This window comes from Alternaria burnsii (assembly GCF_013036055.1).
Source record: "Alternaria burnsii strain CBS107.38 chromosome Unknown 725, whole genome shotgun sequence".
NCBI lineage: Eukaryota > Fungi > Ascomycota > Dothideomycetes > Pleosporales > Pleosporaceae > Alternaria > Alternaria burnsii.
The window spans coordinates 301,911-323,757 of record NW_024066123.1 but is presented as its reverse complement, the minus strand read 5'-3'; the positions used below and the strand labels follow the sequence as shown (position 1 = coordinate 323,757).

The following is a 21,847-nucleotide window of genomic DNA, read 5'->3' as shown; positions in this document are numbered from 1 at the left end:
CAATAGCTAGTCTGGACCATGTGGTACTCCGACTGCTGACTACAACATGCGATTCTGGGCATCGATTGACTCAGACCTATTGATGAGCGCCACGAGTCAGCAGCATCTTAGAATAGACGCTATTATGTGACGAGTAGTTCTGAAAAAGAACATTTTCTTTAGCTGGCATGTGAGCACGCGACCTGCAGGACAGCCACGATTGTTTTAACGTTGCATTAGTTGCTCCAATGGACATGTGACGGGTAGCCCACACGGTCGCTTCCGAACATTTCTTAGCGCATGTTGAAGCGCGTTCTCGTATCATTGGTGTCTATGGGTATCACTTTTCACTGCGCCTTGGCCGTTTCCAATACTTCAAGCGCACCGCCAACCAGGTGCAAGCTTCCAGTTACCAACACCATAACTTCAGCATCGGCCCCCGCCTGCTTGGCATAGTCTTGCGCCACCTTTCGTGCGGTTCCGACTGCCTCTTCGATTGTGCGTAGCACATGCACTTCTGCAGTGCTGTCAATATCAGACCACGTATTCGCGAGCGCCTTCTGCACTGCCAATGTATCTACATCCTGCTGGTTGGTGTTCATCGACACGAGATCAGGCTTGTACCCTTCGCTGAAGGTTTGATTGGTCGTAAAGATGACGTGTGTGAAAGGAGACTGCGATCCAGACGTGATACCGCTCTGCAGAGCTGTGTATAGAGCTTTGGCAAGTGCATTTGCGTCTCGGGTTTGTTGGTTGAAGATCAAGATTCGAGGAACCTTGGATTGCGAGGTAGCGGTGGATGTAGCCATTTTGATCTGCTCCGCGAACCACTTTCCAGTAACCTCGATGCTTTCCATTGTGTGCCCTCCGTCGATGTGCCATGCAACGTTGGTCTCGCGTCTTATCTCGCATCTGCCAGCCCATCGCACTTGCTCTAGGCCACGAATGAATTCGGAAGGGAGTTCGATATGGGGAACGACGGTGGGGTCAGGCACCGAAGTGTGGCCCAGTGCTCGCAGGTGTGCAGCAGCAGCAGCTATTGCCACGGACGCATTTATTTTCTGGAACGCTGCACCTAGCCCAAGCTTGATCTCGTTGTTGGCTAGAGCCGGATGTATATCGATGGTGTGTAGCTTCGTGCCCTTCTCTGCCGCCCGTTCTTCCAGAACGGTCATGGCTTCGTCCTTTTGACGCGCCGTAAATGCGACACTGCCTTCCTTGAAAATTCCTGCCTTATGCCAGGCTATCTCTGGTAGTGTAGAACCGAGCATCGCGGTATGATCTATCCCTAGACTCGTGACGGCTGTGACAGTGGGTTTTGTCAAGATGTTGGTGCTGTCAAATTCGCCGCCAATGCCACACTCAATAACAGCCGAGTCCACACCCTCCTTCAGATACGCATGTAGCGCCATAAGGGTCAGATAGCGGAAGTATACTGGCTTTGTGGGCACGTCTGCGGGCGCATTTTCGGTCTTCGCTGCTGCCTCCAGCTTGTCCCATACCTCGAAGAAGTATTTAGCGAACTTCTCCTCTGATATTGGCTCATTGTCGATTTGTATGCGTTCACGTACGAATCGCAGATGTGGGGAAGTGTAGAGGCCGATCTTCGAGGGTGGAGTCTGCGCATCGCGGGAGGTTGCGTATTGCGACAAGATAGATGAGATGAAGGCACTAGTCGAGCCCTTTCCCTTTGTTCCGGCGATGTGTATAGGCCTCAGCCTGTCAAATTCTAAGGGCTGAATATGTCGTCAGTCACCATCCTCAGGTGGGGTTCTCGGGAGCCGCACACCTCATATCCAGCTTTGCGACACCATTCAATCATCTCCGGTATCGCCTGCTTGTTCATACCGCGACCGGATTTGCGGATCGCATCGACTATGGAGAAGTTGGACTGAAGCGTGTTCAGCGCCGCAACCGCAGCCTGCGATGGTCAGCCCAATCCATGCGCACATTGCTAGAAACATACCGCATAGTCGCGCTTCTCCATCGTGGCGGCTGTGTGATAAAGGCGGGCAATTGGTCTAGCGCGCAAGCAGCACGTGCGTGTCCGGGCTATGAACATGAGGGCATCGTGATGGATGCTTGAGAGACTGTCTACGACTTTTGTTAGTGAAAGAGAGCCCGCCGCCGATAGCCGATGACGCATCAGCTCGGACCCTCGTTCTCGCATGCCTCAAATGGACCTCCGATCCACCTCACCTCTCGCTTCACTTCGAACCGATGCATCTTGTTTTGCTCTTCGCAAGCAAATATGTTGACCTACTCAAGAGACCACTGAATTAGTGTCTACCAACGCTACTTATACAACTAATTTTACATACAATTACAGGTTCATCGTGTTGTACGCCGCACCCTCATCCCAGAGCGAATAGTACGAGCCGAACAAGTCCAGCGACTCGCCGTCGAGCATTGTCCCCCCGTCATTCCGGAGATTCCATCCTAGAGGGAACGGCTGCAAATCCGCGTATGAAGGAAAAGCTGATGACACCTCAGCGACTGTTGTTTCCTGCAGCCCCTCAATCGGGGCCACACCTCCGGCATACATGGGAGACGATTTCGGGCGGCTGTTCTTCTCAGAGTCGTTCTGCGCCCGCACATAAGATCGCGCTATCTGTGTGAACTCTGATGCGATGGATCCTGGGAGTGTTCCCTGCGAAGCGTACTCCAAGCCACTGAAATGACCACAGCCAACATCAAGCAATGCCAAATTGGCTGTGGTTTTTGAATGAGTCGGATTGTCTATGACCATGTCGAAAAGAACAAGATAAGCGGCCAACGGAACGCTGGCAAGGACCCTGCAGATCATCAATGACTGTCACACGAGCAAAATTATTTAAACTCACCAAATGGGTGTGTAAGGCTGCACGTCGATAAACTTTGTGAGCTCGAGTACTGTCCGTGCTGTACGCATAATGCCGTGCACTAAATCACACCGAGCGTCAGACTCATCCTCCATTTGGAGAGCAGTACGATCAAGATGCAACATCGTGCCATGATACAGATAGTGGAGCCGTATACTAATATCAATCATTTGCGTGGTTTGGGTATACGGCCGTATGGGTTGCCCCGGCCGAAGCTCCACGGGGATCGTCTTTGCCCATGCTCCCAGTTCGGACTTGAGGTTGTGGATGGTCGTATTGTAGTAGGCTTTCGGTCTACCTCGTACACTGACAGAGAACAGAGATGCGTATATGCGACTAAGGAGTCGTGATATCCGAATTGACGCACGGGTCCAATCAAACGACGTGCCGCTGCACGATAGCGGCTGAGTCGGGATAGCACTGCTGATATCCGAATCCATGATGGCAGAGCATCTGCCGATATTGAACGACATGTTTTTTTCAAGAAAATAGAGAACATAGAATGTGCGGTTCCGTTCATCGTTACCCGGAGCCGTCGATCTATTGTACCCCAGTGTTTGTGCCTTCTTGGCCCCTTCTGATACCATGGCGTATTCAATTTGCAGACAGGAAAGATTCGAGGCAAAAATTGCCATGGCTGTCAGTGCTTGAACCGTGTTCAATGTGGTCCTGCTAATCAATAGATCTGGGAAGATGGCTAGAGCCGTGCCGAAGAATCGCCAGCTTCCACTCTTTGTAGGCTCATAGCTACCTCCATCGAGGTACTGCGAGCCCAGGGCGAGAATAGCGTAAAACAGTGCGGACCACGACTTTTCGCTGGCGAGTTTGTCGCTCAGATTCGGACTGAGAGCGATGCTTTCGAATCGCCGCCTGTCGAGAAATGGATGAATTGGGTCAACATGCTCAAAATAGGCTATACAGTCAACCACGGACGTAAACACCAGACATTTACGAACTTACCTTGAATGCAATTCGCGATGTATTCTTCTTCGATATCAAATACACGGATACGATCGGAGTCTGGCGCAGGAGCAGGTACTCGCTCGATAGTTTTCATTCGCTCTCCAATGATATTGGTCACCTTTGCCCCAGCATGTGATACGCGGTCATGACCAAGACGGATGGCCAGCTCCTTCAGTCGAGCCTCGGGGAAGAACGTCAGACTGTACTCGCTTCCTGTTTGGAATTTGGTAAGCTGACAGCGAAGAAACAAGAACTGGTTTATGATCTCAACTTACCGAAAACACCGAGATCTTGCAGGCTCGGACTCTGCGCACTGAGCGCATTGTCTTGATCGGGAGTAGATAGAAGCCTGTCTACGTACAACTCTTGGAGTCCGTCATACTTTGACATGCTTCCGAACGAGCTATGATCATCGTGGTGAATCTCCGACTCGTCCCTAAGTTCGGAGTCCACATTCTTTGCGGAGCCTATGACGGATTCTTGCTGCGAGCTTGATGCATATCGTCTCTTCCGTATGCGGACAGGACTGAAGTTACAGACCTCGTTTCTTCGAGCGCAGTTGAGACACTTCGTAGCACCTGGATGTCCTATTCAATTATCAGTGTTACACTTCTGAGGATGAAAGGGTGGTTCAGTAATCAGCGACCTACCGATACCACCACAACGAACTTTGCGAGTTTTGCATGGATCGCATGTTTTCATCAGTTTACCGCCGAAATCCATAATTCTCGAAGAAAGGCTTTGAACATGCAGGAAGACTTCGGGTGCGTAAAAGAACGAGGAATGGCGTCTTCATAAAGCTCGGAGCCGAGGAGGTGCATTGATAGCGTTCGGATAGACCCGCTTTAGCCTTACGCGGCTACCGAGATGCGAGCTTCCTTCCGAAAACATGGAAACAAGTTCAGAGTTGACCTTCTCTCGTCATTACCGATGAGCAACGGCAGCAATGGATGCCATGAGTAAGAGTTTGATATATAGATTTGGTCGTTCGACCAGATCGAGCATCCTGCCATTGCTGTACCATCACCCTGGAACTGACCATGTCACCCAATACTTCTGATGATACGGATGACGAAAAAATCATTTCTTCTGCCCCTCAGAATGATCAAAACGAAGAATCCCCTTCACCTGCTGCAGTCGCGCGCCTTGTTCGACGCGTCTCGGCTGCACATGACCCAGACCGGAAAATCGACCCTTTTGACGTCGATGACCCAAATTGGACTCTGGAAAGGACGCTTGCGATTGCTATTGATCGAGGAGCACGGGATGGTGCAGGGCCTCTGTCACCACATGTGACGCTTGCGTGGAAGGATGTCTCCGTATATGGCGACGATGTCGGCAAGGCTACACAGCAAGACGCGCTGTCCCTCTTCACCAATCTCATTCCTGCGATCCGCAAGTCATTGAAGAAGCCGCAAGAGAGAAGGATCCTCCATGATATTGACGGAATACTCGCTCCTGGCGAGATGATGTTGGTCCTTGGGCCTCCATCCAGTGGTTGCACGACGTTGTTGAGAATGCTCTCTGGACAGATCGAAGGCTACCGGAAATGGTCTGGATCTATCAGCTACAGCGGTATCAATCTTGAGACCATGCGAAAGCGATTCGCAGGTATGCTGACCTTCAACGACGCTATCGACCACCACTTCCCCTACCTTACGGTTTCTCAAACTTTGGAGTTTGCAGCCAGTACCAAGACACCCCGGATGCGTATAGACGGTGTCTCACGAAAGCAGTACATCGAAGGCGTCAAAAACATCCTCATGGCAATCTTCGGTTTAAGACACACAGCCCAGACCCGCGTGGGGAATGACTTCGTACGAGGTGTATCTGGAGGCGAGAGGCGTCGAGTTTCAATCGCTGAGATGGTAGGTCTTGTTGGAATAGACATCGTAATGCTTACGATGCTGACTGTGAATTAGCTTCTTACTCGAGCTTGCGTGACCTGCTGGGACAATCCAACAAAAGGTCTCGATAGCTCAACGTCTTTAGACTTCGCCAGAGCGCTGCGTGTTGCCACCGACCTCACCAACAACGTATCCATCTCTGCTTTGTACCAGCCAGGCGATTCACTGGCTGGCACCTACGACAAAGTGCTGCTTCTCCATGAGGGTCGCCAGATCTACTTCGGAGATGTGCACGCAGCGAAAGGTTTCTTCGAAGCCATGGGCTTCGTCTGCCCCTCTCGTCAGACTGTCGCAGAATTCCTGGTCTCCATAACTGATCCGAGCGCACGAGTAGTGCGTATAGGATATGAGAACCAAGTTCCGCGTACTGCACAAGAGTTTGAGGATCGATGGAGAGCCAGTGCTGATTACCGCAACTTGAGGCTGGCGATCGAAAGACACCTCAACACGGTCGACTCTATGCAGAGTCAGGAACTGAACCGATTCAAGAGCGTGCGTTCTGCTGAAAGAGCCCCCGCTACTCGCGTATACTCGCCCTATACTCTGAACCTTGGCATGCAGTTCATCACGACTTTCAAACGAGCCGTTCAACGGATCCATGGAGAGTATGCCTACTTTACGGCTATCACCGCGACGATGCTCATCATCCCGTTGATCATGGGGTCGATGTTCTATCAGATTGATCCTGGAACAAGCGGATTCTTTTCCAAAGGCGGTATCATCTTCTTCATTGTCCTCTTCAACATCATCATCAATTTTGCTGAAATTGTTGCGCAATTTTCGCAGAGACCGATTGTTGAGAAACATCATGCCTACAGCATGTATCACCCGTACATCGATGCCCTGGCTACAATGATATCGCAATACCCAGTTAAGATCATCAACATCATGCTGTTCACGGTCATTGTTTACTTCATGGCTGATCTAAAGAAGGAAGCCGGTCCATTCTTCCTCTTCGTTGTCTTTACCTACCTTACTACGGTAACCATGACTGCCTGGTTTCGCATTATCGCAGCATTCACTTCGACTGTGGACATAGCGTTAGCTGTAGCTGGACTATCCATTCTCCCGCTGGCCATGTACGGAGGATACATCATCCCCCGTCCTTCGATGCGTCCTTGGTTCAAATGGATCTCCTACATCAATCCTATCTACTATACCATCGAAGCCCTCATGGCCATCGAGTTTCATGGACGGCAGGCACCTTGCCAGCAGCTCATCCCGTCTGGTCCTGGATATGAGAATGTAGACATACAGAACCAAGTCTGCGCCGTTATCGGAGCTAGACCAGGTGTCCCGTATGTAGTCGGAGACGAGTATATCGCTTTGTCGCATGGCTACTCATATGACCACGTGTGGCGCAACCTTGGCATATCGATCGCTTTTTTCCTGGCATTTACCATTATTCATGCCGCGACGACCGAGTTCATGAAGTCGTCTAACGGTACTTCCCAGATGGTTTTTCGGAAGAATTCGCCTTGGGAAACAGCAAAGCCTCATGACACGGAAAGCGGTGCAGCTGGTACATTTGACACTGATGAGAAGGTTGCGACTGGTGGGAGCACGCCAGGTATCGAAAGCGGCAAAGATGTCTTCTCTTGGAAACACCTCAACTACGACATCGACATTAAAGGAACTACACGTCGATTGCTGTCCGATGTCGAAGGCTTTGTTGAGCCTGGTACACTGACGGCACTTATGGGCGCTTCTGGAGCGGGCAAGACCACCCTACTTAATGTACTCGCACAGCGTGTTAGTGGAGTGGGTATCGTAAGTGGTGATCCAACGATCAACGGCGTTGGCTTGGATGCCTCGTTCCAGCAGCGCACTGGCTATGTACAGCAGCAAGATATCCATATGGCTGAGATGACAGTCCGCGAGGCTTTCCGTTTCTCTGCGTCTCTTCGTCAACCACAAGAAGTATCTTTGGAAGAGAAGTATGCCTACATTGAGAAAATCATCTCAATTCTTGGTCTGGAAGACTTCGCAGAAGCCGTGATTGGCATTCCAGGAAAAGGACTTAGCGCAGAGAAGCGAAAACGTACTACGATAGGGCTTGAACTTGTCGCACGGCCGTCGTTGCTCATCTTTGTTGATGAGCCGACATCTGGCCTTGATTCTCAGTCAGCGTGGTCCATCGTCCAACTGCTCCGAGATCTTGCCAATGCAGGCCAGGCAATCCTATGTACCATTCATCAGCCTTCTGCTACTCTTATCGAACAATTCGACCGACTGCTATTGTTAGCACGAGGTGGAAAGACCGTCTACTTTGGAGATCTGGGCAGAGACTCACAAACGGTTCTCGATTACTTTGTTGGCTACGGTGCACCCAGGTGCCCAGAAGGCGCGAACCCAGCCGAGTACATTCTCGAACAAATTGGAGCAGGCGCCACGGGACAAGCAACACTCGATTGGCCTTCAGTATGGCAGTCATCTATGGAGCGCAGAGCTGTTACTGAACGCATTGAGCACTTTGAGTCATTAGGCCGCTCCAATCCTGCCCAGAATTCCAGCGCTCCGATGCGCAAGTTTGCGACAAGCTGGTGGCAACAATACCTCCTTGTACAGAAGCGACTTTTCGTGCAGCAATGGCGCTCGCCGGGCTACATCAACAGCAAGATTGCTATCAACGTCATCGGTGGGCTGTTCATGGGTTTTACTTTCTACAAAGAACAAAACTCTGTGCAAGGCCTACAGAACAAAGTGTTCTCAGTCTTCATGATCCTCCTTCTCTGTCTTATCTTGATGGTTCTTGTCCAGCCTCGGCTCATCGAACTCCGTAAGATATACGATGTGCGCGAAAAGCACTCGAACATGTACCACTGGAGCGTCTTCGTAGTGGCAAACGTGCTCGTGGAGATACCTTTTAATTTTGTCATTTCAAGCATGTGCTTTCTCTGCTGGTACTTCCCCGTGGGCTGGTGGCGCGACATATCTGACGGGCGAGGCGCATTCATGTACCTCGTGTTCAGCGTCTACCAAATCTATCACGCAACCTTTTCGCAGGCGCTTGCCGTCGTCACACCCAATGCCGAAACAGCCGCTATGTTGACCATTCTCTTCTATACGTTCATTCTCGCTTTCAGTGGAGTACTCCAACCGCTTTCGCAACTCGTCGGGTTTTGGCATTTCGCCTACTACGTCAGTCCTTTTACATGGCTCGTCTCAGTCATGATGTCTACCGGTGTGCACGATGTTCCGGTTCAATGCACGGTAGCCGAGACCAACGTCTTCCAGCCTCCTCAGGGGCAGACGTGCGGCGAGTACGCGGGCGCGTTTGCGAATGCGAGCATGGCGACATTGTACAACCCGGATGCGAATCAAGACTGCCAGTTCTGCCAATTCGCAGTCGCGGATGTATACCTTGGTGCTTTGAACATGTCATACGACGACCGCTGGAGGAACTTTGGCTTCCTGATTGTTTACACCGCGTTCAATGTGGCTGTGTTCACACTTGGCTTTTATTTGTATTCTGGTCCCGGATTGGGCAGTACGCTGAAACGCGTCTTCAAGGCTAAGAAGGCCTGATTGTGGTATCGTTGTTCATCGTACTTGGTGGGTGAATGTAACTTATAGATTTCGAGCGATCGTGTTGTAATACAAAGCTATTGTTTATTTTCGAAGTTGTTTTCTGAGCGCGTGCTGCATGAGGTGAGGGTGATTGACGGTAAGGTTGAGACACAATAACAGACAGGGTTTGGCGGGTCAATTGCGGGGCGCCGAAAGTAGCCTAGCGCATGTGGTCGTAGCTCTCTCACTCGATTGATCCTCGATGGACAATCCGACCGCAGCCATTGTTTCGACCGCAGCCAGCGCCTTTATCAACCACCGCGCGCCCCTTTTCTTCTTCTCTTCCCCCCCATTGTCGCACGACGCACGAAACCACATTGATTGATATCTTGACACTCGTCGCGCAACCGGACACATTACAGTTTCGTTGATTACGCGCCCCTTGTCGCGTCGAGCTTGCCACCAGTACTCACCCCTGCCATCACAACCACACGCGCAATCATGTCGGACTACTCAAAGATGAAGAACGACGAGCTGTCGGCGCTTCTCAAAGAGCGCAAGCTACCCCACACTGGCAAGAAGGCAGAGATGGTCGAGCGTCTACAGAAGAACGACGCGGAGAAGGCCGGCGCGAAGCCTGCTGCTGGTGCTGAAGACGAGATTGACTGGGACGACGAAGCCGATGATGCCGCTGCTGCGCCAGCTGCCACCACCACCACGGCGACAGCAGAGGCCGTCATTCCTAACGCAGAGACTGTCGCAAACGCCGGAGGTCAAGGCCAGCCGCCGAACCCACAAGCCGTACCTAACCAAGTCGCCGATATCGACCCTGCGCAAACCGACGATCTGACCACCGAGCCACCCGCCGAAGGCGCCGCCGCTGCCACCCAAGAGCCCAAGCCAGAAGAGAAGAAGGAGCCCACTCCCGATTACTCAAGAGGCCTCGCCGCCACCAACCTCGACGAAGAGATCGAGAAGCGCAAGAAGCGTGCGCTGAAGTTTGGTACAAAGCTCGAGGACGACGAGGGCCTCAAGAAGCTGGAGCGTGCTAAGAAGTTTGGAGAGGTCGCGGCTCCCCTTGGCCTTGACCAGGCTCTCCCAGAGCGCCGCGAGAAGCGCCGACGAGAGGGTGCCGGTGAAGATGCTGCTAGCAACAAGCGCCGCGAAGGAGGCCGTGAGGGAGGACGCGAGGGAGGTCGCTCGGGTGGTCGTGGAGGACGTCGCGACAACAGGCCTCGCAGCAGGGACAACCGTCCTCGCGAGAACAAGACAGGTGGTGGTGGCGCCGGCGGCAGCTGGATGAGCGAAAAGGACAGGGCGGCCGCTGAGGCCAGGAAGGCCAAGTTTGCGAAGCCAACAGCTTGAGCATAGTAACGCGGTTTCGATGGTTTTCCCGGTTTGACCTATGAGCGGCCGACGAGCGAGCGACTTCGAAGACGGAACTTCGATCCCGCGACAGCACTCGGACATCGGTTGAAGAGCTTGGACAGCAACGGCGCACTCCTTGTATAACATATTTTTGCGGACTACATTTTACCCAATTTGCCGGACCATCTGCGATTGTCGCTTCTTCAGACACATCACGGATATATCAATTCAAAGCTCATTTCTCTACACGGACTCCTCATCGTCTCTTCACGGTTTATTCTTTGCATATCATCGCTCTCTGGGCTCACATAACGAAGCTCTCGCGTAGACATTCGTACCGAAAGCTCTGAAGCCGCCATCAAAATACGTCCATCCGCCCTGGCATCCGCGCCTTCTAACAATCCAGCCGCGTGAACAGTCGACGCGTTTTGGAAGCCAGGCATAGCTTATCATGCCTTCCGAAGATGCAACAAACTACTCGGACAAGTTGCGATTGCAAAGTCGGCGTTTGCAACATCATCAACGCTTGCAAGCTATAGTTGCCTTTCATCGACAACCCGCAATGCATCCTACACATTTCAAGTCTGCAAGTACCACTTATGCAGTCAACGTATGCTACTGCGATATCCATACAGTATTGACAGATCAACAAATCTATAGCAACTTCATGTTGCGTACAATACTCATCTCCAAGCACGCGTTCTCGTGTGCCACTTTCGTGATGCTAGTGCTGTCAAACGCCACAAAAGGTCGTTGCATATTCCCGACCTCGGTAGCTAAACGCGATCCCCGCACGTAAACTAACACAGCCAAAGGGGGAAAAGAACGCTTAGCAATCGTCACCGTTAAATGGTGCAGCCCACTAAGGGAGGTTGTAGGGATATTTAGACGGTGGCAGTCCCCGCGCGTAAATCCGCGTTCATGATCTGCATATGCTGTGTTGCCTTTTCGCGTTTCGTTGACTATGACTCTTTGTCCTTGATTTCCAGACTGAGACGACAAACTCGATAATCGGGCCGCCAGACTATTTGACCAACCTATTCAGGATCTTTAAGAGAAAAAAAAGTGCATGACTCGGCATTCGAAAATCGGAATCGGACAAGAGTCGGAGTAGTCCTACAACCGGTACCACTTGAACGTACATGGGAGGGGAAACACTCATAACAAGTGTTACACATCGGAATAGCCAGAACCAACGATAAAAGATCGCGCAAGGGGGCTCGGAAGAGGGATCAGAGACCGTCGAGAGTCTCACATGATGTCTCAATCAGATGTGGAGGAGAAACATGTCATCAAAGACAAAGCGGTCTCTCAAGAGGACATCAGCCGACCTTCATCTTCCATCCACGATGAACTCAATCAACAGAATGAAACAGTGCAGAACCATGAGTCAGTGGAGGACAAGGAAGCGCAAATAGATGCTCGATCAACAATGACCACAGAGTCCGCCATTCCTCCACCTCCAGATGGCGGGCTTCACGCTTGGCTGAAGGTCTTTGGAGGATTCATGATATATATCAACATCTGGTACGTAAAACTTCGCTCTGATCACGCTCGCCCCCTTAGTTGCATACAGCCATCACAGACAACCATAACACTAACAACCACACCAGGGGTTTCACCCTAACCTACGGCGCATTCCAAACCTACTACCGCACCACCCTCCTCCCATCCTCCTCACCCTCCGCGATATCCTGGATCGGTACCGTACAAGCTTGGCTCCTAATCGTCATCGGCGTCCTATCAGGCCCGCTCTTCGATCTCGGTTACTTCCGCAGTATGCTCTTAGTCGGCAACGTTTTAGTTGTGCTAGGTATTATGATGCTCAGCTTGAGTACAAAGTACTGGCAGGTTTTCTTAAGCCAGGGCCTTTGTATGGGATTGGGCGCGGGATTATTGTATATACCTAGTCTGGCTATGGTGGGGGTTTGGTTTAGTAAGAAGAGGGCGGTTGCGTTGGGAATCGTCATGAGTGGGATTGCCGTTGGTATGTATTCTTCCTGCTTGTTTCATCAATCCAGGCCTTTCCTTGTGCGGAGAGAAAAGATTGGAAGACCAGAAAAGGAAACCTAGATGCGACGGCGAGCTAACATATCAAATCAGGCGGTGTGATCTACATTATCATGTTTGATCACCTTGTTAGAACTGCCGGTTTCCCTTGGACTATTCGTGCCATAGGGTTCGTTGCCTTAGCCGCAGCTCTCCTTTCCATCCCCGCTCTCCTCTCCGGCTCCGCGTGGCTCAAACACAAACGCAAGCGTCGCGCTCTCTTCGACAAAACCGCACTCCACGACCGTCTTTTCCTTATCTTCACCGCATGCTCTTTCAGCACTTTTCTCGGGTATATTGTACCGTATTTTTACATTCCGACATATGCGCGCGAGCGGCTGGGTAGTAATGAAAGCACAGCGCTGTACATGCTAGTGCTGGCCATCGCAGGGAGTTTCTTCGGAAGACTAGTCAGTGGCGTGTTGGCGCATTTTCTCGGCGCGATTGTTACATGGGCGCTTTGTGCGTTTTCGAGTGGGGTATTAGCGTTGTGTTGGATTAGCATTGAGACGGAGAAGACGTTCATTGCTTTTAGTATACTATGGGGTATGTTCTTTTCGCTACTCGTTAACGACACTACTGACACACAGCATCATGGATCTTGGCTGACAGTGGCTCAGGCTTCTTCTCAGCGGCCCTCGTTACGGTGCCATCTGCTGCTTTTGCCAACATCACGCCGGATCTTTCGCGCTTGGGTACTAGGCTTGGTATGAGCTGGAGTGTGTCTAGCATTGCTTCGCTCATTGGTGCGCCGATCGCCGGGGCTTTGCTCAAGAAGACGAATGGGCGGACCAATTTCATTGGTGTGCAGGTGTGGAGTGGTGTGTGCCTGATGCTCGGGACCTGCTGGTTGGTGGTGCTCTGGATAGTCACTGTGAGGACGCAGAAGAAAGGCTGGAGAGTCTAGTAATGGTAGCAAATGAAGCTTCAGGATTGCGCTTTCAGCTTGCAAATGGGACACTGGAGTCCGATCTAGCTATCCAATGATCTTGGTATCTTGTGTCGTACTGCATCGGTCTGCTCAACGGGCCGTAGCGAGAGGATGTTGTGGCTTGCTTCCTGACTACTGTGTTCTAACCACGTGCTACACATGTTGTGGTGTCGTACCGATGACGGCCCGCAATCGGTCCTATATCCTGGCCCGGATTAACGACAAAATGAACGTCAACGATACGAGAACTTATTATTTGCCGGCGGCAGTAGACGCCCTTGAACAAGCTGGACGTTATGCTTTTCCCTGTCTGCAAGACCCACAGCGGAGATTTTAGATCGGCGGCTGAAGACGCAGCGAGCTCGTCGGCTTGGATTTCCACGCGGAAATGGGATAACCTTGATACACAACGAATCTGCGATACAACACCGTAATACAGCTCTGGATGAAGGAGTAGGTTCTAGTCATACGCTCGCTCAACGTGTGATCCGCCTGAAGATCAAGGTGTGCTTGGGGTTTGGCTAGAAAAATTGGATCACATTGACATACCCAACAGATCCTTCTGCACTGGAGGCCTTACAAAAGCAAAGAGTGTACGAGAATGGGAGGTTGAGATTGGAGGTGTTCAGCTGGCAATTGCAAATTCCTGCAAAAGTCACTCGATCACGGCTCCACCCACCGTCTAGCCGCTTTAGAATACTGCACTCTGTGGTGCGCTTCACTTGCTTGATCCACTCTACTGGTGAGATCCTCGTAGCAAATCTTCCACATCTTGCCATCGCTGACACTAGACAGCGTCGATTAGCGTTGTATACAAAACGTGTGGATCCTGGGACGCCGTGAAACGTGCGAACGTGCGATCCTGCCTCCCACCCTTGCTACTTAGCAACCATCATGCCATACCGCATAGCATTGGTGGAGATCGGGTCGCCGATCATGATCTAACGTTGCGCCTTGCGCTAATGGAAGGGCTGAGAATAAGAGATCTCGAAACGAACATGTCGATTTGAGCTAGTGAGTATCCTTGTCTCGCGTGGGGTCGTGGACGTCGCAGCATCGTTCCAATGGCTATAGCACCAACACATTACCATGTATATCACAAGAAAATGACGTGAATGTGTAACACTTTGACATAGTAAACCATTTTTCTACGCGATGCGATCAACATTGCGCCAACTGGCGTATTGTCGCAAGTGTCGAAATCATGAACAGGGTATAAGTCTTTTGCTGGGGTCATTATGGAGAATCCGTGAAAACACATGTGTCATGCTTGCTGATCCGCTATCTAATCTTCTAGCAATTTCACACCGCGATTTATACTTCAGGGGCTTGAAAGGTCTGTCCCAACGCTGCTGCTGACGATGACGATCTAGTCTTCAGCCTGCTTGGTGACAGATCCGATTAGGCCACCCGAAGACCCGGAGATCTGGTCACCAGGCCCACCTGCATGGCAGCGTGGTATCACATGGAAGCCAGCCCATCGATACGCGAAATCGCCATTGGCGCTTACGCTAGGAAAGGACTACATGTGCCATTTGGCCTGTGTATGGTCCTATAGTTGGATAGAGCCGCATACAAAGCGTGTTGATATGACCACTAAAGAGTTTGGCATAGTATGCCTGCTTATCTGCGGTTGCGGTCTGTAGGACCATTGTCCAGGTTCAAAGTTAATTGACTTATCAAATGGGGAAATATGCACGAGAATCTGAAACCAATTAGTTCAACGCCTCTCCGGCCGAACATCGTGCGGATAAAAGCCGTCTTTGTGTATAGAACGCTAAGCAATATTACCAGGATGAGATAGTGCTCCGTTACCATGCTCGCTTTAGTTTCTTAGTACATGGAACAAAAATGAACGGCTGATTGCACGCTCCCCAATAACGCACTCGCGTACAACAAATGTGTGAACTTGTTATATTCCTACGCATTATATGTCTTTTGTGCTGCCGAAAACATCTCCAGATGTCAAGCAATTTCCTAACGACATGATCATTCGCCAAATCGACTTCGAGTTCAATTCTGTAAAGAGTATCAGGGCTGTCATGTGTTAGAATTTGCTCTGTCATATGGACTCAGTCAAGCTTACTCTGTACGACCCATTGACCACCATGGGTTCGGCTCGCCCCACCACGGTAGTATCCGTATCCATACGTACATGTAAAATCATGCCCATGTGCTCTCGTCCGTTGAGTGTGTTTGCCGCGTGTTGCGCCAGGTCCTTCGACGCAAACTTGGCTGTTGCCACACCCTTGAAGACACCAGTCCTGCTGTCCTTCATAAGCTGTATATCAATGGCGTAACCGACCGTCTGCAACAATAGTGCATTGACATCATCTGATGTGCACTTGTAGCTCAAGTTACGAATGAAAATGCCGCGGGCTTCTGTCAAGACTGCTCCACCCTGGACATTCACTGGCATTCCATTCGTACTAGTCGAGTAGACTGGTGATGTCGGCAACGCATAAGCTGGGTAAACTGGGGCAGGGGCGTATGCTAGTTGCTGTGGGGAATAGGTATGCATTTGCGAGTGCATCGCATACGGGTACCTGGACTGTCCGGCCCCATACGGCATTGACACCGTAGTGGTACTCGCTCGGCCGCCACCTAGCTGATGCACTCTTCCGATATCGATGCCGCAACGCCCAGTCGAGTGGCCTCCTTCCGGTACTTCTGGAAACAATGTGGAGCAGTTGCAGCGCATCAACCGGTAACCGTCACCCTTACGGCTGGTTTCCCAAACATGCACCAGCATGCCTTTAGATCGGTAGTAGACTTCTACAAAGAAGGTTAGCGTATGTTCCCTGAGTCTCATCCCTCCAGCTACCTACTGTAGACTGCGTCGGCATCTTCCCTGTCCTTGAGTCGACACCAGCCCTGTATTTCGCCTCGTCGTTGACCCTGACTAGCGTATACATCAGCCCACCCGGGCTGCTCTTTGACCGCTTTGCGAAGATGATCCTTGAATTCTTGCCACCCAGTCAGGTAGGGAGCATAACGTGTAGTGCCAGATACGACAAGCAAGAAGTCTTCGTCGCCTTCTTTCCGGGATACTGTGTATGACATTATCGTATATGGAGACGGAAATTTGCGGATAATGTATCTTTGACACCAGCAAGTAGCCACAGTGTGAAGTTGTGAAGCTATGGCTGATCACAACTGATCGTGCAACGGATTGGAGCCAAAAGCTAGAGCAATGTCTGAGAGTAGTTGTGAATGTTGGAAGATAGAAGGAGAACGATTTGGAGGATCGTGATAGACATCATGTAGGACGAGATCTCTACTTCTACTTTTAAACCATGAGTACTACATACTCTATAGTGTCCGATATCGTAAGTGTAAGGATCCAGGTATCCTAGTCGGCAAACAACCAGATTGCGCATTTTGGCATGAAGCCATGTAGGAAGATTCCCGCTTCCCCGCGCCACGATCTGGAGCTGACAATGGATCCATAGTGTGGGCGCCCGAACTCCTGTGTGGCGGCTGTAATGCGGGATCTGACGCCGCTAACGGGACTGCCCTGCGCCACCGGCCCTTGGTCACAGCGTCATCAACTTTTTTTTTTGGAATTCGTAACCGTGCCTATCATATGCCCCGACTGTCTATTTACGCTCGTTGATCGTCGAGGCTGTTGCAAAGTAATTCCATCTGGCGTGGGGTAGCACGTGTTCACTGACTTCGAAGATCAAAAACGAACTAGTATCTCTGTATTTAGTATATGGGTCATATGCTTGACGTATTACTCTCACCAGAGTGTCTGACCTTAGAGATGATAGGCTTTGACGTGCATGTGCTGATGGAAGCGCTGCAGTGTGCCTCGGGTGCTGCCGTGGTTGCAGGTCCTGTCACTATACCCAGCCCTTGCTGCATTGTCTGTGATTCATCATCTGCACGTGAAGATGCAGGTTATATTATTCGGAACGACCCATTCAATTGCATGCTAGTTCTGTTCCGCGGGATAGAACACGGCGTTGACCGCAGAGTCATATCTGGTCAAGTCAGCACCATGCATTCGATGAGGCGCTAGCGTAAACGCAGAACTAGATACTGTTATCTTTACTACAAGTGTGGAATAGATGTTTCCATGTTCTTTAATAGGCTATGTACCCTTGATCAAGATGTTGTTGTGTACAGCAAGATCAACATGACGTCCAGATGATAAGCTTCTGATCGAAACCGCCGGAGATCAAATGCTCGACTTTGTTGTTGACGTCTGATTGATTAGAGCTGGGTCCTACCATTTGGCCTGACCAGAGGCATCGTAGCTTCGATCCAGGTTCATGTGCCTTCAACGATGAAATCAACTTTCCGCTCTTGGTCTCAATACCACGAACTACTCCATCGTCAGAGCTCACATATACTCCAGAGCCGTCAGGACGCCATACTAGGCGTGGCGTAGAGTAAGAAGTTTGTGGTGCTAGAGTGGAAACGTTGACTAGTATAGCTGATTCCTCTTTGTCTGCAACGAGCAATTCAGCCCTGGCTTGCGACGCTTGTGTCAAGGATCCATCCAGTCCTGAAGTAGTTTCTGTATCCGATACCGAAGATCGAGTAGGAGGAAGCAAAAGCTTTACTATCAATAGCTTCATATGCGGTGTACTAGAAGTTGCGATCGCGACAAGGTATGGATTCGTGGGGCAGACCTGCACATCGGATGGCGTAAATGCGACCCACGCATTGGAATGTGGAGCGAGATTTTGCTTGCCGATCAAGGTGAACGTTGGTGACTCTGGGCTCGGCACAGCGTAATAGTGTAGGAATGTAGAGTCTCTACAGGCGACAACCAGAACTGGCGTACTATCTCCCGGTAAGCTGACAAATACGGTCGATTCAGGGATGCTCGGTAATGTCAACGTAGCTATCGGATCTCCAAGGCGTGAGTATTCAATGCTGCTATCGATTTGGTATAGGACTACTTTAGCGTCCCATCCTGCACTAGCAACAAGCATGGATCTGCCTTCCGAAGCCCAAGTGGACAATTTGACTAAATACTTAGAGTGGTCTTTACGTTGCTCCAATACTTCGTTGGCCGCTGTATCAAACAGTGTCAACTTTCCAGACATTGAAGCAACGAGTAGACGCCTGGAATCCACTGGAACGACGTCTAGAGTTGGTGAGTCCTGGAAACTGGAAATAGTATGAACACAGTCAAGCGCATGTGAGCTCGGATCCAACAGGTGCAGTCGACGATCGGCCGTAGTGACGGCAACATATTGTTGGATCTCCGCCGTTGATGGTAGCATGAGATCGAGAACCGACACACTGAGTATGTTGGAACGATTCGGTAACGACTCCACCACTCTTGGCTCAACAGGCGCCTGGACGGTCCATCCTCGCTCACTATCGTCGACCCCAAGCTTCTCGAAGTTTAGGCTCAGATCGAATGTCTTCTTTTCTTGCAATATGGACTCTATTGTGATCGTACTACCAGAAGCTGAGCCCGTGTCAGAAGGTAGGTCAGCTTCTTGCATGAAGCTGTTCAAAGTCTGGCTTAACGTTAGTACCTTCCTACAGTCGAGGAAGGGATGACGTAACCTGCGTGTACCCGTTTGCTCTCAGGTACCGCGCAACGAGTTCGGCTGCAGACGGAAGCATATTTCAGACCGTCTCTCCTCTCGGTCGCTTTGTTACAACTGATGGCGGCTGATGGCAAGGCTGATTTGTCGCACGTAGATGTTGAAGGGTGTTGGTGGAGGAAGTGGCGATGGCCGAGCTAGCCCCGTCTTATCGATAGCGCGACCGCTAACCATCCAGCCCCCCACACGATCTTGCAGAAGTTTCAGTAAATCACAAAGCATAGTAATCATACATCAATAAATATACTTCTGCAATGGAGGCAAGTGCTATTGTGTGCGTGTGTGTGTTTTGATGATCAATCTAACATTAATAGGAGAGGAACTCGGTTCGCGAAAAACTAACGGAAGACTTGGTGGCGCTCCAGGACACTACAGTCGAAGAACCGTACAGCATAGTATGCCGTCTCAGGCTTGCAAAAGCATACCGGACGCTCGGATACCCAGACCTAGCCGTAGGAGATGCTTATAAGGCCTTGATTTTGGTAGATGAAGTAGTCGAAGAAGGCGAATACCATGAAGAGGCTTTGCAGGCAGCTTGGACGGATGTCGTCTCTGAGCGCATGGCAGACCTGGACTTAGACGATGAGACGAAAACTGCCCCGTTCAAGAAGGATGATGTGTTGGCATGGGCGCAAGCACGATGGTCTAAGAGCGCGTATGTAAGCAGTTGTCGGGTGAGAGCACCTTTTGATTGGGATGCTAACTGATCCAGTCATGATATACTGATTGGGTGCTTGTTGGATTGTGGGTGTCTCCGCAGTGCATCTGAGTATATATTTCGCGCGAGAAAGGCTTTTCCGGAAGAACTGATATTCGAAGATCACGAGAAGACTTTGTGGAAACACTTACGGTCTTACTTTGAACGTGAAGGAGAGTCTGCTGAGGATGTGGATGTAGAAGAGTATCCGGATAAAGGTTTCGTTCGACGCGAACGGTACCCTTGGAACCACCATGAGCCAGACCGCTTCTCGAAGGAGTGCCTCGACTTTCTCAACGAGGAGCTCGCGGATATTGCACCGAGGCTAGAGGTTAGGGCGTCCGAACTGCCTATCCTCAATACCACCATGATCTCCAATGGAACAACACCGGAATACCGATATACCAAGCAGCTGGGTTTATTTGCAAAGGACGACATAACCCCTGGCTCGACTGTTCTAGAGGAGAAGTCGTTACTTACCGCCATATCAAGACTTCATGAGTCGTATTGCGATGCTTGTGTTATACCACTTTCGAACGGAGATGATACAGTAATATCCTGTGAAGAGTGTGACGAGGTATTCTTCTGTAGCGAGGAGTGTCACGATCTAGCACAGGACCACTATCATCCTGCACTTTGCGGTGTTATTGTAGATCAGGGAAAGGTACCTGCACGTGAAGCAGCAGACTACCTCTATTACCTTCTACTTGTTCGTGCACTAGCATTATCAGAAACCCAAGACGTTCATCCTCTGGAGCTGAAGGAAGTGCGGTATATCTGGGGCGACTACCATGGTCAAGACCTAGATCTTGCATGGCAAGCGGCTTCTTCAGGTGGCTCAAGCGACGCGTTCACGGGACTACCGCAAACACTACCTTTTTCATTCAAGAGTAACGTACTCATGCCATTGCATGTTCTAGAGAAGATGGACATCAACATCTTCACGCAGAGTGAGCGTTACGATACCTGGATCTTCAACACGCTGTACGCGAAATTCCGCGGAACAGCATCAGCACGACAGGGTCTCGATGGAAGGCCTGAGATTAGTGCGGTCCATCCAATGTGGTGCCTCGCGAATCACAGCTGCGATCCAAACGTGGCTTGGGAGTGGCGTGGCTCAATGCGGTTCTGGACCCGTGAGGAGTTGGTCGAGTGGAAGGGCAGAGACCCGCACATAGGGCCTGGTCTCAAGAAGGATGAAGAGGTGTTTGGCCACTACTGCGACGTACGTCTGTCAGTCAAAGACAGGCGAGAGTGGGCCTCAGGAGCACTTGGTGGAAATTGTATGTGTGCTAGATGCGTCTGGGAACAGGCGGAGGAACGGAAGCAAGGTGCTTTGCAGTAAGGCTCCTGCCGTCGCCCGCAGTATCGGGTCTGTTTTGAGGGAGAAGTGGTCAAGGTGTAGAGTTGGCTGCGTCATATTACCGAATACTAGTAGATGAACACGGGGTCGATGCACAAGCGAGGTGCAAGACGTGGGGATCTGGTGCGACACGAGTATACAGAAGTGGCTTCGACTGGAGATATCGGCAATCGCGCCATATCAAAACCATCTTCCGACCAATCCTTATAGCCGTGGGGGCGGCATATCACAACGGCAAAGATCAGACCATAATCCAACGGAGCGGGAACATCCGATCTTTCGTCACGATGCAGATCGAGGGTCCTGCACCTCGTGGGAAGCTGCATATGCCATTTTGAAGTAACCTCAATTGGCATGTATTTGTCTCACCTTCAATCCCAGTCATCTCCACTAACGGCAAGACAGCCCACGCCGACAGGCGCCACAAGCAGGCGAACTTTTCGTGTAGCGTCATTCCATCATGCTTTTGGTCCCCACTCGGCTGCGTGTATATGGACAGTATCCGATCGGTGTGCTGCCTGCACTTGCCTCACTTTTCCAGTGTCCTTCCAACCTCTAGCTTGTAGTCTTGCGCCCAGGATACCACCATCTTACGCGGTAATCAAGCCAAATCCCCCAAACTCCGATTCCAGACGTTCTACCAGGA

The 21,847-nt window shown here is 50.8% G+C and overlaps 7 protein-coding genes across 7 annotated transcripts; 4 read left to right on the top strand and 3 right to left on the bottom strand.

The window, feature by feature from the left end:
- Positions 1-326: 326 nt before the first annotated feature.
- GT037_009719 (bifunctional protein folc) lies at positions 327-4,526 on the bottom strand (the record flags this gene model as incomplete). The annotated part of the gene is made up of 8 exons (XM_038934766.1): positions 327-1,715; positions 1,769-1,900; positions 1,946-2,000; positions 2,307-2,774; positions 2,823-3,753; positions 3,801-4,016; positions 4,079-4,390; positions 4,454-4,526. 8 exons carry the CDS (start codon positions 4,524-4,526, stop codon positions 327-329), a joined length of 3,576 nt encoding a protein of 1,191 aa, XP_038782567.1.
- Positions 4,527-4,843: 317 nt separating this feature from the next.
- On the top strand, positions 4,844-9,238 carry GT037_009718 (atp-binding cassette multidrug transporter; the record flags this gene model as incomplete). Its single annotated transcript, XM_038934765.1, has 2 exons — positions 4,844-5,671; positions 5,726-9,238. The coding sequence occupies 2 exons, from the start codon at positions 4,844-4,846 to the stop codon at positions 9,236-9,238; spliced, it is 4,341 nt and encodes a 1,446-aa protein (XP_038782566.1).
- A 483-nt stretch (positions 9,239-9,721) lies between these two features.
- On the top strand, positions 9,722-10,585 carry GT037_009717 (uncharacterized protein; the record flags this gene model as incomplete). The annotated part of the gene is made up of 1 exon (XM_038934764.1): positions 9,722-10,585. One exon carries the CDS (start codon positions 9,722-9,724, stop codon positions 10,583-10,585), a length of 864 nt encoding a protein of 287 aa, XP_038782565.1.
- Positions 10,586-11,846: 1,261 nt separating this feature from the next.
- GT037_009716 (mfs general substrate transporter) lies at positions 11,847-13,547 on the top strand (the record flags this gene model as incomplete). The annotated part of the gene is made up of 5 exons (XM_038934763.1): positions 11,847-12,115; positions 12,202-12,575; positions 12,692-13,183; positions 13,228-13,448; positions 13,545-13,547. 5 exons carry the CDS (start codon positions 11,847-11,849, stop codon positions 13,545-13,547), a joined length of 1,359 nt encoding a protein of 452 aa, XP_038782564.1.
- Positions 13,548-15,599: 2,052 nt separating this feature from the next.
- On the bottom strand, positions 15,600-16,631 carry GT037_009715 (rna-binding domain-containing protein; the record flags this gene model as incomplete). The annotated part of the gene is made up of 3 exons (XM_038934762.1): positions 15,600-15,605; positions 15,655-16,343; positions 16,397-16,631. 3 exons carry the CDS (start codon positions 16,629-16,631, stop codon positions 15,600-15,602), a joined length of 930 nt encoding a protein of 309 aa, XP_038782563.1.
- A 1,073-nt stretch (positions 16,632-17,704) lies between these two features.
- On the bottom strand, positions 17,705-19,160 carry GT037_009714 (uncharacterized protein; the record flags this gene model as incomplete). The annotated part of the gene is made up of 2 exons (XM_038934761.1): positions 17,705-19,051; positions 19,101-19,160. The coding sequence occupies 2 exons, from the start codon at positions 19,158-19,160 to the stop codon at positions 17,705-17,707; spliced, it is 1,407 nt and encodes a 468-aa protein (XP_038782562.1).
- A 235-nt stretch (positions 19,161-19,395) lies between these two features.
- Positions 19,396-21,183, top strand: GT037_009713 (uncharacterized protein; the record flags this gene model as incomplete). Its single annotated transcript, XM_038934760.1, has 3 exons — positions 19,396-19,413; positions 19,456-19,796; positions 19,854-21,183. The coding sequence occupies 3 exons, from the start codon at positions 19,396-19,398 to the stop codon at positions 21,181-21,183; spliced, it is 1,689 nt and encodes a 562-aa protein (XP_038782561.1).
- Between the last annotated feature and the right edge of the window lie 664 nt (positions 21,184-21,847).